At 37.3% G+C, this 17,363-nt stretch overlaps 1 protein-coding gene across 2 annotated transcripts in view; it reads left to right on the top strand.

The window, feature by feature from the left end:
- The first annotated feature begins 5,035 nt into the window (after positions 1–5,035).
- Positions 5,036–17,363, top strand: part of SLC9A9 (solute carrier family 9 member A9) — a 169,168-nt gene continuing 156,840 nt past the window's right edge. The window contains exons 1-4 of one of the 2 annotated variants that reach the window (XM_008491051.2): positions 5,036–5,380; positions 12,475–12,677; positions 15,705–15,782; positions 16,414–16,490. In XM_008491051.2, the coding sequence (XP_008489273.1) occupies positions 5,206–5,380; positions 12,475–12,677; positions 15,705–15,782; positions 16,414–16,490 (533 nt within the window). In that variant the 5' untranslated portion in view covers positions 5,036–5,205. The remainder of the gene's footprint in view (positions 5,381–12,474; positions 12,678–15,704; positions 15,783–16,413; positions 16,491–17,363) is intronic. The other variant, XM_030456173.1, reaches the window with a different exon arrangement.

The following is a 17,363-nucleotide window of genomic DNA, read 5'->3' as shown; positions in this document are numbered from 1 at the left end:
CAACAAGGTTGGAACCAAAAGGGTAAACCATGGCTCAGATTGAAGAGAAATTATTGTTAGGAACCTGCACAGACAATGGTAACAGAAGACAGAACACAGGCTCAGATGAGAGAGGGAGTGGGTCAGGCTTTGCCTTGGCTAAGGGGAGTGATATGGCACTACAGGCTATTCCCAGATCTAAATTAGTTGTGATCTGGACATAATTCTCTGAAGACAGACTGGTTACTCCATGAGAGAATCATGGCTAAACCTTCTCTGCACTAGGAGTTTAAATACTCTGGGATTTTTCAAAAGCAGCTGGTGGTGGCTCTTGTGCCTACATCTCTACAAACATAGCCCTATTTCTCTTCAGTATAGATGAAAGCCACATGTGTTCTTGAAATACTGCTGCTGATAGCACAGTCTAATTATGTAGAAACAATGGTTAACTCTTCTTAATGTCTCCTTTCTACAAGTTTTTAAACAGTGTTCAAGTGAAAAAAGGAACACCTACTGTTCAGATACCAACAGAGATTGAAACAGTATTGCTCATCATAGATCTATTTTAGTAAAATATGTTTTTAGGCTCACATAAGCATTATCCTTTTAGGTTATCCTCACATAAGAGAGGCCAGCATATGTAAACATTAACCACCCAAAGACACTTTAAGGATTTTGGCAGAATTTATAAAATAACCTTCTTGGCTTAATCTGATTCCTGCTGACCAAAAAGAGATATGAATTTTGGTGAGGTACTAATTTAATTAGGAGCTACCCCAAACGTTCATGATCACAGATTAAAATGCATAGTTCCTCTGAAAATGAAGTCTCAAAACTAATTAGATATTCCAAATGGGGAGTTTATCCAGCATACTGGTGCACTATAATACATTTCTTATATGAACCAAACCCCTTATCTTTATTCTGAGGGATTGAGAGAAGATCCACTGCTAAAGGTCGTATTTCCATTTCATGTGTAGAGAGAGCCCTCTTGTGGAATATACTTCGAGATTCAGCTCGTGAGAAAAAACAATGTCATGTAACAGCCAGATAAACCAGATACTTTCCCCACTTCCCTTAGTAGTACACAGTACAGCATAATATAATTTCTATCTGAAACAGAACTCACCAAATGACATACATTTGAACAAACTACCTGAGAAAACCAAAAAGCACTGTAGCAATATACTCCATCAGCCAGCATTTTTTATTTTATTTTAAGATCCAAATGTCAGCCACAGCCAGGATGCTTGTTGCTGCATGGCAGTCATGGATTCAGTTGCATTTCTGCAGCTGCTGTATATCCAATGCAATCGAATTAGTGATGTGATATCACTGTCCATATGGAAGAGCAGATTATTACACCTCAGGAGAGATGACTCTTTTCCAAATACAGCTTCCTCAAAGCACAAGAACTACCTGTGCTTTGCCTTCACACCTCCCAGCCTGTAGCAGAGTCTGTGGGACTGATGCATTACCTGCTTTATAGGTAACTAAAATTAAAACAGTGAACATGCACAAGTCCATGGTTCCACAAGTGGAACATGAGCCAGCAGCATGCAACAGTCCTTCCAGAACTTCATTTCCTGAAATAAGCAGCAAATCAACCTTTACGTGTGCTGAAATTTCAGTGGATGAGCATCACATTTCATAGTGAATCCCTCCCCTTTTTACCTCCTTGTAATAGTCTCCCACCAGGAAACTATAATTTTAAAATTATCCGTCAAATTAGAATCTTTAAGTTAGGTCTTGCTATCTAGACTGTTTTTCAGCTTACTAAAATATGAAAAATACCAATTCCAGTAATACTGAATAAGCATTTGTAAAACACAGAAGCTGACCTCAGGAAAAAAAAGAGGACAAGGTGAACAGCAACCAGCAAATTGACTGATGTCATAGGAAGGCTCTTCTAAGCAGAACATACTTCAAAGTACACTGAGGCCTGGCAGTTAAAACCTGAAACTCATCCCACTGCTGGGGGCTTACCAGCCTTAAGAGGCCTTAGCCCACAGTATTTCATAGGCATTTGTATATGAGAACAGGAGCAAGACAGATCTTCTTGGCCGGAATGGATTAGAGAAGGATAACCACTTGTGATCCCACTAATCCTGTTCCACTTTGTCTGGGGATTTTAGGCAGGCAAGCCTAAAGTGACAGAACATTTGTTATCTGTTTAGGGGCAATGTGGTGGATTTCTTGGCTTCAGAGTTGGTTTTGCTTGGGTTTTTAAATTTACATATAGGCATTTATTTCCAATGTTTGTTTTTGTTTTCTCTCTATTTTTCCTTTGTTTGCAAAATTGTCAGTGTTGCTGAAGCATTGTGTCTTTGCTTGGAATTCCTGCTAACTATAATTACTATAATTAATTACAGCTTTTACTTTGTGCTCCTTTTCTGACTTTAAATTTTCCAAGATGAGAACTTGGAATCTACTGATTTACAAGACTCCTCTTGCTTTTTATTTAATCTTGATATTTTCTGTAAGAGTAGACTTTTACATGAGCCAAGATAAAGGACCATTTTTCTGTGAAATTCACAACGTGAAGAAGATAGAAACATAGGAAATAAGCAAGGCTACTACCTCTTGTTGATAAAAATTACATGCCAAGGGGAAAGAAGCAAATATTATTTATAGCAAGAGCATGGTATTATCAGAATTACTTGATATACTACCTTCCAACAGGAACTTGAGCTTATTTTGGCTATGTCTTTGGCCTGTCAAAAATATCCAAGCCACCTTTTCCTGTGTAAAATTTATTAATTTAGCAGGTAGGCTGTTCTGAAAACCAAAATGTAATTTTTTTATTTTATCCAGATCCCTCCTTCTTGATTTAACATCTGTTGTCAGTATTGCAACTATGATGCAGCTGCTGAACAGCACCATCTGACTGCAAACCAACCAAAGCTTGGAGAGAAGTTATTCCAGTTAGAAGGACAGAAATTAATGAGAGAGATGAGTACAACTGAAAATGTGGTTACATATATAAGAATGTGGAAAAACCTGAACACAGACAATTCTAGCAGATTACCACTACATTGCTAACAATTTTTCACATGAGAGCTCCAAACGCTGACAAGGTTTCTGAGGCCATTTTCCTCAGTGATGTATATACACAGTACTCCACTTGCAAACATGTTGCATCAGATAGTTTGCTTGCCATCACTCATCTTGATGAACTCTGTTCTTCTCCATCAAGAAAACAAGAAGTGGGAAAACCATCAGCAGAGAGAGCAATGATAAACCAGCAGACCTGACAGAACCAGCACCCCAGCCAGAGAGGGCTCTCTGAGGACCCATTTTAAACAGAGCACCATGGGCAGGAGCACTGTGGTTGCTCCCCTGTGGCCACCTCAGCCGCCCTCTCCTCCCCACAGACACAGCTGCTCCCCACAGAAACTGCCCCAGTCCTGGGGGGTCCCAGGTGGTCTCAGGTCAGTATGGTCATAGGCAGTTCTAATGCTGGTACTCTCAAACTAGGACAACATGGGGTTGTTTTTTTGTTTTTTGGTTTTTTTTGGGGGTTTTGGTTTTGTTTGGAAGTAGTTACAAAGAATCAAAATTTATCTTGAATTGAAAACAATTGTTTGGCTTAATGGACAGGCAAGCTAAAAATTCTTAGTGACATTTGCAGACAAAGGTATTATTTTAGGATTGGACAAGTAGACATGGCTCTCTGAAGGATTACTAAAACATTTGACAATACAAAGAAAAACAAGTTTTGGATGTCTTGCCTCTCTCCACGATGCCTGAGCACGGGAAGGCGGGAAGGAAGAAGGCCGCAGGAAGGCGCGGCCATTCCCGCCCTCCCGGTTATTCTGAGGTACTTCAGGGCACGGGAGGCAATATGCACTCCTCTCTGTTCTGCCCCCAAGATCCCTGAAGGACTTAAACAGCACCCTCTCCATGGGTGCTCATATTGATAACATAAAATTGGCCTATACCCCTTCACACTGCAGCAGGCTCCCTGCCCTCAGGCTTTCCCCCCCGCCCTCAGCACTCACAGCTCTTCCTCTGCTTTGGGGCTGAAGTCACTAAAGGCCCCGTACAAAGGCAGCAGAATGGAGAGTCCTCCCAGGGTGCTGGCCATGATGAAGGGAACTTTTCCTTTATGGTCCCTCAGATTTATACTGAGTATGACACATAAGTAATGGACTTCATTTGGTCAGTTTTGGTCATCTCTCCGGTCCACTCCTTCCCACAGGAGGGTCACGGCTGAGACCCCTTTTCCTCCCTTCAGTTTCCACCACACAAGAAATTCAGCAGAACCAAACTAGGATCCCAGGTAATTGGACCTTTGCTTTTACAGAGATCTCTTGCTGCAGGATCAATAGAAGCTCAAGGCCTAGATCTCAAAATCCTTATTAATTGTTTTGTTTCCTTCTATCTTTGCACCATACTAAAAGGGCCATTTTAATCTACAGTTGATCAAGTATGGGTTTGGTGATCAGGTAGTGAGGTGGATCAGGAACTGGTTGAAAGGAAGGAGTCAGAGAGTTGTAGTCAATGGAGCAGAATCTAGTTGGAGGTGTGTGACTAGTGGAGTCCCTCAGGGGTCGGTACTGGGACCGGTGTTGTTCAACATCTTCATCAACGACTTGGATGAGGGTATTGAGTGTACCCTCAGCAAGTTTGCTGATGACACTAAGCTGGGAGGAGTGGCTGACACACCGGAAGGCTGTGCTGCCATTCAGAGAGACTTAGACAGGCTGGAGAGTTGGGCAGAGAGAAACATGATGAAATTCTATGATTTACACTTCACAGTGGGAAAGCAGAAATATTTTCCAGATTTCTTTAAATGCCAGTTTTTCCATCTTAAAAATATCAAGGCAAAATATGATTTTTAAGACAAATATTATGATGTAAAGTACAGGAACAAACATCATGAATACAGTCAGTTTTATGACAAGATTTTAAAAACTCACAGAACCTGAACCTTGGAGGCAATTTCTGCATCTACAGCTGGAGCAAGCACAGTCCAATGATGCAACCGTACCATTAAAAATGAGACAGGGTGGCTTTAAGAGAGAAACAGGAAGCTGTAACTAGAATCCAGCTGAATTGTGAGCTGAGGCACTTTACCCTGAGGCTGCAAATGAAACAGATGTGTTCGCAGTGAATTTCTGTAATATCTGAACTTTTTTTTTGTACCAAAGGTGATAACACTTTACTTCTTGTGATTTTTTTTCTTTTTTTTTCCTTGCACATATTTTCTATAAAGGGAATGAAATGGAGAAGTTGAAGAAACATGTATCAGCGAAAGATGAAGATCAGTTTTATCATCAGGGAGCTGTGGAATTGCTGGTCTTCAATTTTCTGCTCATTCTTACTATATTAACAATCTGGTTGTTTAAAACTCATCGATTTCGCTTTCTGCATGAAACTGGAGGAGCTATGCTTTATGGTGAGTATAAATTCAAGTGCCAGTTTAACGTGAGACTAGTTGCATATTTATGATTAGGCACTCGAGATCAAGTACTGACAAAGCTCAGAAAATGTGCTTAATAAAATGTCACCAGCTCCATAACTCTACGGTAAAATAATAATGCAAAAGTATCTCTCACAAAGTAGCTAGAGGCTGACTTGTTAAAGTAGCACTGCCAGGAGCCAAGCACCATCGTGATGTGTACATTATGTTCCTCTATGGGCAGACACCCACTGCATGGCACTTTGGGAGTTTCCTGTTTTAAAAGATTGAAACACCCAGAGTGAAACAGATTATTTAATTTGCTTATTTTCTATGTTTGCTTTGTATAACATTCAAAGGTGTTAGACAGGAGCCTTGTGGATAAAGTTTAAATTTTCATGAGATTTTTCTTTTGTTTTTTTCTCTGTGCCACTGAAAAACAGACTATGCAGAATGCCTCTCTAAAGTCTTCTCTGAATGCTATCATTGTACTGTATCTCAGTTGCCTGTCTAGTTCTAATCTTCTGCTAGTAAGTTTTGCAGAGTTGTGCATCATTTTCTTGTAAAAGAAAGCACTCTCTAGTTTAATGGTATACACTTACATGTATAATTTTTCCTGTCATTCTCTCCTACCTTTTTTTCACTTTTCTCAAAGTTTATGACTTCCATTTCTGCAACTTTAGGGCACATACAGGAGGCTAACACTGTCAAAATGAAAGATAAAAATAAACAGCTCAGTCATTAGATATCTAAATTCCAGCCTGTTTTGACTCAGACTCATTCCATGCACATCACATACTCCAGCAGTGTAATACACTAGTTTTGTTAAGATTGCATATTCTGAAGAATATCTGTTTATCATGGCACACCACATGAGAAAACTCTACAGACATTCAACTACAAGCCTGCAGCTGACCCAAACATTTCAAAATAAATGTTTAATTTCCTCTTTCTACATAAAACATTTTAAAACTATCTCAGTTCCACAGAAGGACTGCAGCCAAAGATGAAACTCCCTCGTGTCCATTTCAAACTCATTAGAACAGGCTATTTCATCTTCTGTTTCTTGGCCCACTATCTTCTCAAGTGACTCAACACTTTGAGGAAAAGAGAGCAAAAAAGAAATGCTTGTATTAAGCCAGTCACTGAGCCAACACCTGGGTGAGGAAGTCCATGGGATCTCTTAATTCTCATCTATCTGGTATTTATTTTAAAGTTGTGAAATACATTTTCTGATAATATTCCCACTTCCTATTCTTGAACTCTTTTGCAGATAGAAAATACACTTCAACTCAATCAGCTGAGACTGAAATACACCTCACCTGATAATTATTTAAATGCAATGATATATATTGGCAGACATCATCTACATTGTTGTTTAACAGTTTTATAGGATACAGGCTACATAGCGTTCCTGGGAATAGATTTGCTCATTACATTTTTTATTAATATCTATCAAAAGTAAAGTCATGAAATATTGTGCAATATATTCATTATTATAAACTTAGAAAAACATAGTTATAATTTACAGTTACATGGTTCACTCTCCTACAGTAGCTTCGTTTACACAACTGCACTGTTTGCCATGTGTGGCTGACATTTGTTGAAGATTTAGACAAAACCTTATCAAAATAGAAGCAAAATATGGAGGGATGCAACACTACACAAGACAGTACTTAATTAGTATTATCTATCTTTCTGTTCTATTTTGCTGCTTGCCCAGAACATAATCTGCACATCATGAGGATAACCAGCTCATGATATTCTTTTCATCAGTTAAGGATTAGTGCTCCAGCAGGACAGACCTTTTAAATTAAAATATTAATGAACAAAGGAAACATTACTCATGATTGTAAATAAACTATCTATTTAGTCTTGCATTATTTATGGTAACCTTCAAATAGGGAAAAAACAGCTAAGTTGTATGAGCCAAAAAGCTGATTAAATTCTTTTAATTCTTAAAAATTTTGGATATGGGCTTAGATCTTTAGCATTGTGAACATTATTTTCAATAATGAAAAGGAGGTAGAGAAGCTGAAAGGTCATGTTAGAGGCACCAAATCAGCATGGAGCAGATTTGGGAGAAAAAATCTTCATGGCAGAAGAGCCATGTCTCTTTGTCTCTTCTTGACAGGGACCTAAATCCTGCCCTCACTGATTTTTTGCCTTCCTTATCAGAACAATTCTGCTTTACACCTGTTTAATACCAACAAGAACCCTCTGTCCTACAGTTTACTCCAACCCACTGAGTTCTTTGCTAGATGTGTGAATAGCAGCACAAGGAACCAATAACTTTGCTTCAAACGATAGAAAAATATGGCAAATTATTTGCAGTCTGTGTCCCAGGATGTGATAAATGGGTCTGTATTCCTTATCAAGGCAGCATATCAGTAAAGGCACAGCAGTTTAAAGGATGAAGAAAGTGAAATATGAGGAAGACCAGTGGCAAAAAAAAAGAAACACCAAACCAACCACAGGAATACAAAAACAGGAAGAAGTGTTACAGTGACAGCAAAGTGCTGAACAGCTACAAATTGAACACTGGAAATAGCCTGATAGAAAGTTCTGTTAAAAGTGCAGAACAGATAAAAGGGTTATTTTGGGGTTTAGTTCGTTGTTTGCTTTTGTTTGTTTGTTTTCTTGCATAAGCTTTTTAGGAAAAAGAAGTTCATACTGGAAACTGTCTATTTAGAAACTTAAAAAACAGAGAGGTTGGTTTTTTTGTTTTGTTTTGTTTTTTATCAAAGCAGTGCTTAGCATTAAATATAGCTATATTTAAATTAAAAATCTTTCTGTAGCTGCAGAGAAAAAGATAAAGTATTTAGCATAACCCAGAATTAATTCACAAGAATTAATTCTACAGAAATTCAATGTTATTTCACAAAAAAAGTTACACCTGTGTGCACATACCTACATTTCAAGGCATTTAGCTTAAATTATTTATACACTCAAATTATTTTGACACCCAACTGAAAAATCACTTATGAACAATGAAGAAGAATACAGGCTTACTTGTTTATTCATCCCTTTGTTTTCTGATATTTCAGAGAAAAAATTTCTCTTGGTTTGAGACCAAGAGAAGACTTGAGACCACTAGAAGACTTGATTGCCTATTGGTCAGCTCCTGCAGGGCCTGGTATCTTTAGATAGCCCAGTCATAGAAAGTTAGGTGCCAAATTCTCCATACAATACATAAGTCATGGCCCTCCACACTAGTGGGGGAATAGCCCAGAGCTAGCACAATCAAAACTGAGTGTAAGCATCCAAATTTCTGATCCACCTCAAAACGTAGGGATCAGAGCTACAGAGAGGTGCCACCAATTACCTCTGATAAAGAGATCAAGGCACACATGCCTGCAGATAGGCAGACAGAAATAAACTTTAACAAAAAACTAACAGACAGAAACTCCCCTAAACTAGAAATAAACCACCAGTACAATTTGTGCCTTTGACCTGCCAGGTTAATCAACAGCTTTGGTTGAAAATGCTTCTCAGCTTCAACAGCTGTGACCCCTCAGGAATGTGTGATACCCGCTAGGATGGAGGTGAGGCTGGATGAAGATGTACCTGCCTTCAAATTTCTGCTTTGTGGGACAAGTTGATCAGACTGGAAGGAAAACATAAAAAGGATGAATCACAGAATCACAGTCACTGTAGCACTCACAAGAAATGGCTTTGGGATGCAATGCTTAAAGATGCTTCTTGAAGTTTTAAGGGGATTGGAGGGGTGGGACTGGAGGTCTACCACTTTTTTTTAGTTTCCTTCCAATTCTTCAGCTCTTGGCAAGGTTGCAATGGGAATTTCGGTAGCCTTTCCTCAGCCTTTTCTGAGTATCCTATGAAGTATGTGTGGGAGTGTTAAAATGCTGCATTTAAATATATGTACATAAAACATTAATTAAATAAAGCCTTGGTACTAGTTTTAAGGGAAATGTCTTAAACTAGGAGAAGCTGAGATAGAAACCTTTACAAATGGATTTTCAGTCCTAGAGTACAAGACAGGTACTCTGCTTTGTGCTAGTATACTCAATTGCATATGAGTTTGCAATTGCAATTACTTTGATCCATAATTGATGAAATACTATTTGAATGCATAAGGTACAATACTGTACCTTAGTATAAGGTGCAGCATTATTCCTGACTCATCTTCAGAGAGTTTAAACTGCCGAATTCCTAGACCTAAATGGTAAAACCAGACTTCCTGTGCATGCCAGTATGAAATCAGAACCATTTGTTACGAAGGTATGTTTTTACATACCAAAGCCCATAGAGCTTTGTGAGAAAGTTTTCATGTTTATTTTTTCTGCCACTGCAAGGAGATGAGAATTTTTTTGGTCTTTTTTCATAGTAGATACATCCAACTTATAGTTGTCTTTATTTTTCTTTAAATTAAATACAAAGAATGTTTCAGGAGATAGATTACAAAAGCATAATTTCAGTTTGGAAGAGGAAGTAGTGAAAAAGAGACTACACTGCACACCAATCAATAATAAATTATTTCTATTGGAATATGATCTGGGCTCTTGAAATCTATTATGAAAGAAATGCTATATAATTATTTAAAGCAGAAAGTGCATTCCATAAATGCTAGACCTACTAAAATATTAAATACATTCTTCCCATTTTTTTAATTCACAGGGGGTTTATATAAGGTCTTTACCACATTAATTATTACTGAAGGAAGACTACAATCCCATCAGTTATATTGACTCTAGCAATATAGAGCAGTGATAGCAATTATCTTTGTCTGAACCTTTTATAGAACATTTACGAATATTCTGAATCAATCCATCATTACAGATCCCGTGTACATTTTTTTCACATTTAATACATTATAAGATTTTCTTGAGAGCTACAAGGACCTCAAAGCCCTATTGATGGTCTGCAGAATATAAATTGTTAGAATCTCCTCTAATGTAGTTTCTCTGTAGCTTTGGAAGACATAGTGTGAGGTAAAACTTGCCCAGAAAAAGACAAGTCACGTAACAGATGCTGTAAGTGTCCAAGAAATGCAGCAATAGAGGTATTTGCCTCTCTTTGCAGAACGGAGGCAAAATTCCTCTGCAGGCTGCAGAAGGCAAGAAAAGGGAAATGGAAAAGGAGACAATGGGATGACTGACCAGGTTGTAGTGGTACTTTTGTCTGACAAAATGGATTCAAACTCTGTTCTATCTTGTGGCCTGATACCGATTCTAGCAAACTGCATTGCCTGTTCCTAAATAGTATTTTCTGCCAGTTTCCTTGCAAAAGCATTGGTAGATATCTGCAAAATGTATCTGTACCTAAGCTAAGTTTATGTAATACCTGGTAACAGGAGTGCAACAGAGGCTATAATTTAAATTTTGAGTGATAGGAACAAGAACAGTAAAGGAAAACCAAAAAGTTTTCTGTTTCAGAGAATGAGAAGTCTTATTCAAGCATCAAATGAAGTTGAATTTTAATGTGTTTGGAACTGAATTTGAGAATTAAATATGTGGTTCTTGTAGAGGAAATCTAATACAAATAAGCTGTAAACTTTGACTGTTTAAACTATTTAATGGTTTCATGGGTTTTGACTCTTGATTTCAGACATCTGAGACTGATTTCTGTAAAGTTATTCTTCACAAGAGCAGACGCAGTGCTTTCTTTCTTTTTCCCAGAAGTGCTTTCCCCTAGAATTTTAAGGAATTTTGACTACAGATAGATGTATTATCTGATTTATTTCACAAATGTTATACAACTTACAAAAGTAGCCTTGGGATTTTATAGTGCTTTTCTAAGTCCTCTACCTTTTAAAGAAGGCAACCATACTAAGCAACAGATACAAAACAAGCATAAATCATAAATGCACGTGCCTACTAAACAAGCAGTGAAGCTCTGTTCTGCTACACTGCTACTCTGTTACAGCATCAGTCTAGGAAGCTACAAACTCACTTCACACCTATGCTAGAAAAACTTTTTTTTTTCCTTTAACCCAGAAAAATGTGACAATAACAAAGACATCCTATTTATCTCTCAAGGCATTAATGTTTAAGTTTTATCCAGCAATCAGGGGACATGGTGATAAAAGTAAACATCATATTTTTCAGATGCTTATCAGCTACTTCCTATCATTTCATTTCTTTCTTATTTTTCCTTACTAAGTATGTGTATCTAGATGATTCGATGTCTTCCCTTGATATTTAGTCTGGGTAGTCTTAGCATCTTATGAATGTGTTCATGATTAGTAACTGTAAAGCTATTCATCATATACATGAGATTTAAATTACACAGGACATAACAGAAGCATGGAAAATAAGTCTGAAACCAAATCTAAACCTCTGCAGGGAGAGGGGTGGGGTATGTGGAAATAATCTCAGAAATGCTACCTAGATAAGCATTAGCCACTTATCTCAAAGTAATTTTGCAAGCATCCATTACAGCCAACAGAAAGATGCACACCTTCCAAAGGACAATTGCAGAAGTACATTTTCATCTCTCTTAACTGGAAAGGGAGTCAAAATAACTGTCCCAGATAAGAGCTCTAAATTGTAGATAATCAAATCAATCAACCCCTGTCTTAACCTTTCTTTCCTTCTTCCTGCTTTTATTTTCCCATGTTAATACAGTCTCAAAAATAATACAGTCTCATCTATAGAAAGGAGCCTGTTCCTGAGGATACTGTATCAGAGATTTGCCCCCATGGAAAAGTGTATAAAATCACCAAAAGCACAACTGATTTTGCTATGCTTATTACAGCACATTAGTCACACAGGTATCCTTCTTCTCAACATATCTTTTGAAAATGCATTGGTTGAGCAGCACAGTTAATAAATACATTAGAATTATTTCAGCAACTGGATCACAAGAACAGGAGTACAGCTGAGCCTATGTAATGTTGTTACCTGTATTCTAATGAAATTACTATTTTGGAAGTAATCCCTGAAGTGGTGAGTGAGGCATACCTCTATAACAGTGGAAACACTGAAAAAGTGGTGACAAGGCTTTAGTAGAGTTCCTTTTTCTCCAAATCATAACTGTGTAGCATCAGGTACTTAAATGCACCTGAATCTCTGTTTGTTGTTTTTGTTTAGGTTTGTTCTTGGTTTTGTTTTGTTTTTTTTCCTCTCCAGGTCTTGTAATGGGATTAATTATAAGATATGCAACAAAAGCATCAGATGTTGAAAGTGGAACTGTTTATCAATGTGAGAAGCTGAAATCTGGGCCATCCACTCTGCTTATTAATATAACTAATCAGGTCTATGAGTATCAATACAAAAGAGAGGTCAGCCACCACAACATCAATGGTCACCAGGGCAATGCAATGCTTCAAAAGGTAAAACTTGTCTTATTGTTCTATTATTGTTATTGTTACTGTTCTATTATGTTATTGTTGTTCTAAACTGTGGGAGATACTTATTTGCACCCTTGAGAGAGGAAAAGAAGTTTCAAGCTAAAAGGTGACACAAATAGAGAGAGGCTATTCTGAACTTAGGGTTAGAAGGGTAATTGAGAAGGAAGTGAAAGGAGACCAGGAACTCAAATAAGATGCAATAGAACCCTGGCTGCCATGTAGCATATGACAGGCTGTAAGTTTGCAGAATGGTTGCCTGAACTCTTTCAGATGGCAGTTCCACCTCCTGCAGACACTGAGATTATTTGCAGGTGAAGCTGCTGCCTTGGATTCATTGTCACCAAAACTTTATAAGCCCCACTAATATCTTTGTTTTTTCGCTATTTTAAAAGTGACTTTCTCTGGCAGCATAACTCAAGGGAGGTCTGACTCCTGCATACAGCAGACCTAACTACAAACTCTAGACACTTTAAAATAGATAAATGTGTAAATGTGTAAACTTCCATGGATAAGTGTTGTTTTTTATAAAGCATTTTATAGTGAATTACAAAATTCTCATACTTTCATTCACTACTGCAGTGATTTCACTGGCTATCCCCAAGGCTGTGGAGTCACTGCTGCAGTTCAGGATGGATGTAAAAAAGGAAGTGTGGGAGGAAGTTTACAGTCTTTTACAATGCCATGGCCTTTTCTTTTTTTGAGTATATAAAATTAAAATATTTTACTTGCTTAGTATATTCTCCTCCTGCTCTTTCAATATTTATTTCTTCAATTTCTTAAATAAATGCTAGCAATTTAAAGAACTCATGAGTCCAGAGACTTTTAAACATCTGGATTTTATGTTCAAACACATCTCATATTTAGATAGTTTCTGAGACCTTACCAGTGGTTGGTTTTTTTACTTGTGTGTTTGTTTTTTGGTTTTTTTTTTACAATAGTGCAATACATTATTTTGCACAGTAATGCATGTTCCTGTGTATTAAAATGATTATAATTTAAAAACTTTTGTGTTTAAAATGTACACAGAGGAACTCAGCAGAATAAGGGTTTAATAATCAGCTCAAATTCCTTGCTGGTGCAGCACCACTGTGTGCCTGACTGTCTCTTTACTGCCAGACTCCTGCCATCCTCAGAAAGAACCAGATCATCAAAGACTATCAGAGCTGTGGTGGGTGGAGACAGAATAATACTGTGACAGTCAGACTGGGCATATTTTGCTGAGTCTTCATTCTTTTTTCCTGCTAGTTGGTCACAATATGGCTTTCTTATTCAAAGAATGTGTTTCGTTTCTAAGGCATACGTACTAATCCATTCCATTTGAACATCCATCAAACCTTCATGTACACTGCAGCTCACTTTTGTTAAGAGAAAAGAGAAGCACTAACTCACACAGAAGTTTCTGTTGCCCTTACAAGGGATTGCTAAATTGTCTTTCCACAGTCTCAGTTTGCTGGAAGATTCTCTAAAAGTTTCAAGTGTGAACTGTGGGTGTCTCTATATTACTGGAGAGGCCTCAGCACACCTGGATTTTCATGCCTTTCTCCTTTAAAATTATCTGGAAAATGCCCTCTTAAAAGGAAAATAAGTTTAAAAAAATAAAAATGAAAGAGGGAGAATTCAGCAGTATTTACAGGACAAGAACAATGCCTGGCAGCTTTCCTGACTGGCAAAAGCACAGACATAAAAACCAGAAAACATGATTACCCCATGCTCTGTTTTTTGTACAACACCCTCGTCCTCTTAGTGTAAGAGTTTACTAATTGTGTTTATCAGAAACAGTATCCTGTGCCATGACTTATAGCTATGTTTTAGAACATGGTTTTGAATAATAAAGCATGCAGTTAGGATTTCTGATTTATATGAAAAAATATTTTAATATATTTGGTCAATTAATTCCAAAATTACCATATGGGACTATTACTTCATAAGTGAAGAAAAAAAAAATTTCTATCATGTTTTCAATGAAGTTACCAGCATAGATAAAGTTGCTGGCACTTTATTTGCCAGGTAGTTTTTTTCAATTTTGTAATTCAAAGTAAACAGAATGGAAAAAAAGGCTGAGTTTTCACTTCCTGCCCATCAAACCAAGCTATCAGTTAGCCAGACAATAGAAGCAGACTTGTAGGCAGGTCTTACTCTTTGAAAGCCAAATGATTAATATAATATATTATAGCCTTAAAACATCACTTTATCTGAACAAAGGAGCTGCAAGGCATTGCATTCATTACATCCTGTCTCTTTTTAAATTATTGGTATAATATAGCAAACTGACAGATCAGTAAACAGTGCACAGGCTTAACTAAGTATTTTTTTTCTCCAGTAATGTTGTGGTTTTAAACATGATTCTGTTTTATTTAAAGCTCCTTGTCATGAAGTTCAGTGACTGAATGCTATTGTGCAAATATGACAGATGGAATAAGAACTTCTTGCCTTGCCTGACATCATCCACATTCTAGCATCACTTTACAGATTTTAATGGGTATTTTATAATAAATACCTGTTGCAGGAACAAAAATGAATGTTTCAAGTGAATGGAATTTCTTTGTAACAAACTGCATAACAAAGTGGACAAAGTGGTGTCTGCTGCTGTGCCAGCCAATGCCTTGGGCCAGGAAAACCAGAGAACCTAATCCAGTAGCACACCTTCAGTTCTGAAAGCACACAGCACCTTAGCTGTGTCTGCAGAAAATAGGCTTTGAAGAATGGCTCAATCTAGTCCTTAGCTTCTTGGGGATATAGGGAAACCCCTTTTCCAATGAAACACATACAAGACAGGTAGGCAATAAGACAGAGTCATTGCCTCTCAGATTTCATAACACAGTAATAGATTACTGTCACTAAAACCACACATTAATACTTGTAAGAAAAAAACTCAGAATTGCATTCTGGCCTGCAGACATTGAAACTGTTCTTCAGACTAACCTGGCAAGAAGTTACAATTAAAACAAATCCTATCAAATTAAATGCTTCTTTATTTGTCCTTACCCTCTCTTTTGTCCTTTCTGGCAGATGACCTTTGATCCTTCCATCTTCTTCAATATTTTGTTGCCACCCATTATATTTCATGCTGGATATAGTTTAAAGAAGGTATGTCTCTTTCTTATATGGGATTGCTACTTTGTAGATGAAGCAAGCAAGTAACAAAGAGTTAATAATTATATTGTATGGGAAGAACTTGACAGGAATAGAAGAAAATGAGACATGGGTAGGGCTCATTCTGCTGTCTTTCTGCATCTGTGCAAAGATTTGATTTTGTGGTTTATAACACTTGGGCATTCCTGTTTTCAGGGGATATTTTCACCCCTTTGGATCTGGTGATGCTGCATGTAGGCAGCAGCCTACCTGAGTTCTATTTACTGCAAGGTCAGGGCTTTGTTTGCTCAAGGATGAGGTTATGAGACTGTTCACATCAGATACTTTCTATGGGAGCTGTTATGGCACCCATAACATATGGTTACCATATACATAACCATACAGATGGCTATGTGTGTGTATCTGAAGCATTTGACCAGACACATGTAAGAGGGAATATTTTGCTCACATTCCACCAGGAAAAAAAATTAATCATAAAATTTGTATTTTTAAAAAAAATTGTTTCATCATATATTTGAGATACAAGTTGTAACAAATGACACTTCTAGATGCAATGTTTGAGCTTGGTTTGAATGCTCTTAAGCTGATGTTTTACAAAGGACTTTCTTTCAAACTTCCTCCCCAGAGACATTTTTTTCGTAACTTAGGATCAATTTTGACCTACGCCTTTTTGGGAACTGCCATCTCTTGCATTGTCATAGGGTAAGTGAGTGCCTTCTGTTATTATTGCAGAAATCATTATTAATGCTTAGGTTTTCCTCTCAATTGAAAACTAAGGTGTAAAAATATTGTGGATCCTGCATGGTCAATGTACTTCATAACTTGTATAACAGATAAAGTAATTCCTAACCAGGGAATGTTAAGATGGAAAAAGCAAAACTCTCATTTTGCAAGAATTGTCCAGGGCATCCAGAAAACCATATCCTTCACTTCTAGTCTGTGACTGATGTAACAAGAACTGGTTTCTACAACCCTGTAGCTTTAACATTTTGTCCTTAGAAATAGACCCATTCTCTCAATTGAAATTCTGTGCTTCTAACGACAATTCCTCCTGGAGTTGACCAGATCTGTAACAGAAAAGGAAGGACTTTAAATTTCAAAAGGGTATATACCAGATACCTTCTGGTCCAGAGTAATTTCAAAGACAAAGTGCAATTTTTTAGTTGAAGATAGTGCAAAAAGCTCATCCTGGAACTGTGAGCAAATTAAGCCTGGATATGACTAAATGAGTTCTGCAGAAAAAGAGGAAGAGAAAAAAGTAGAAGGGTGAAAAATTCTGTTTTATTTCCCTACCTCCTTAGTGAAAAGTTTCTAGCATTGTTTCAAAATTTTCCTAACTAAGGATAAATTTGCTAGTCAGAAACAGATTATGTATTTCCAGGCTGTCATGGTGTGAAACTTTTGTCTGGTTAGCTCAATCAGAATTAAACAAACTATTTTAAATTAGTTTTGGATCTTAAAGATGCCTCTGTTTCACTGTATTTATGAATACCACACAGACAATTCAGCTCTCATGTTCTGGGAAAATTCCTATAGCAGGTGAAAACAAATGGCCAGAGCTTAATTCTGCAGCAA

This window comes from Calypte anna, chromosome 9 (genome assembly GCF_003957555.1).
Source record: "Calypte anna isolate BGI_N300 chromosome 9, bCalAnn1_v1.p, whole genome shotgun sequence".
Classification (NCBI taxonomy): domain Eukaryota; kingdom Metazoa; phylum Chordata; class Aves; order Apodiformes; family Trochilidae; genus Calypte; species Calypte anna.
This window is presented reverse-complemented; position numbering and strand designations above follow the sequence as displayed.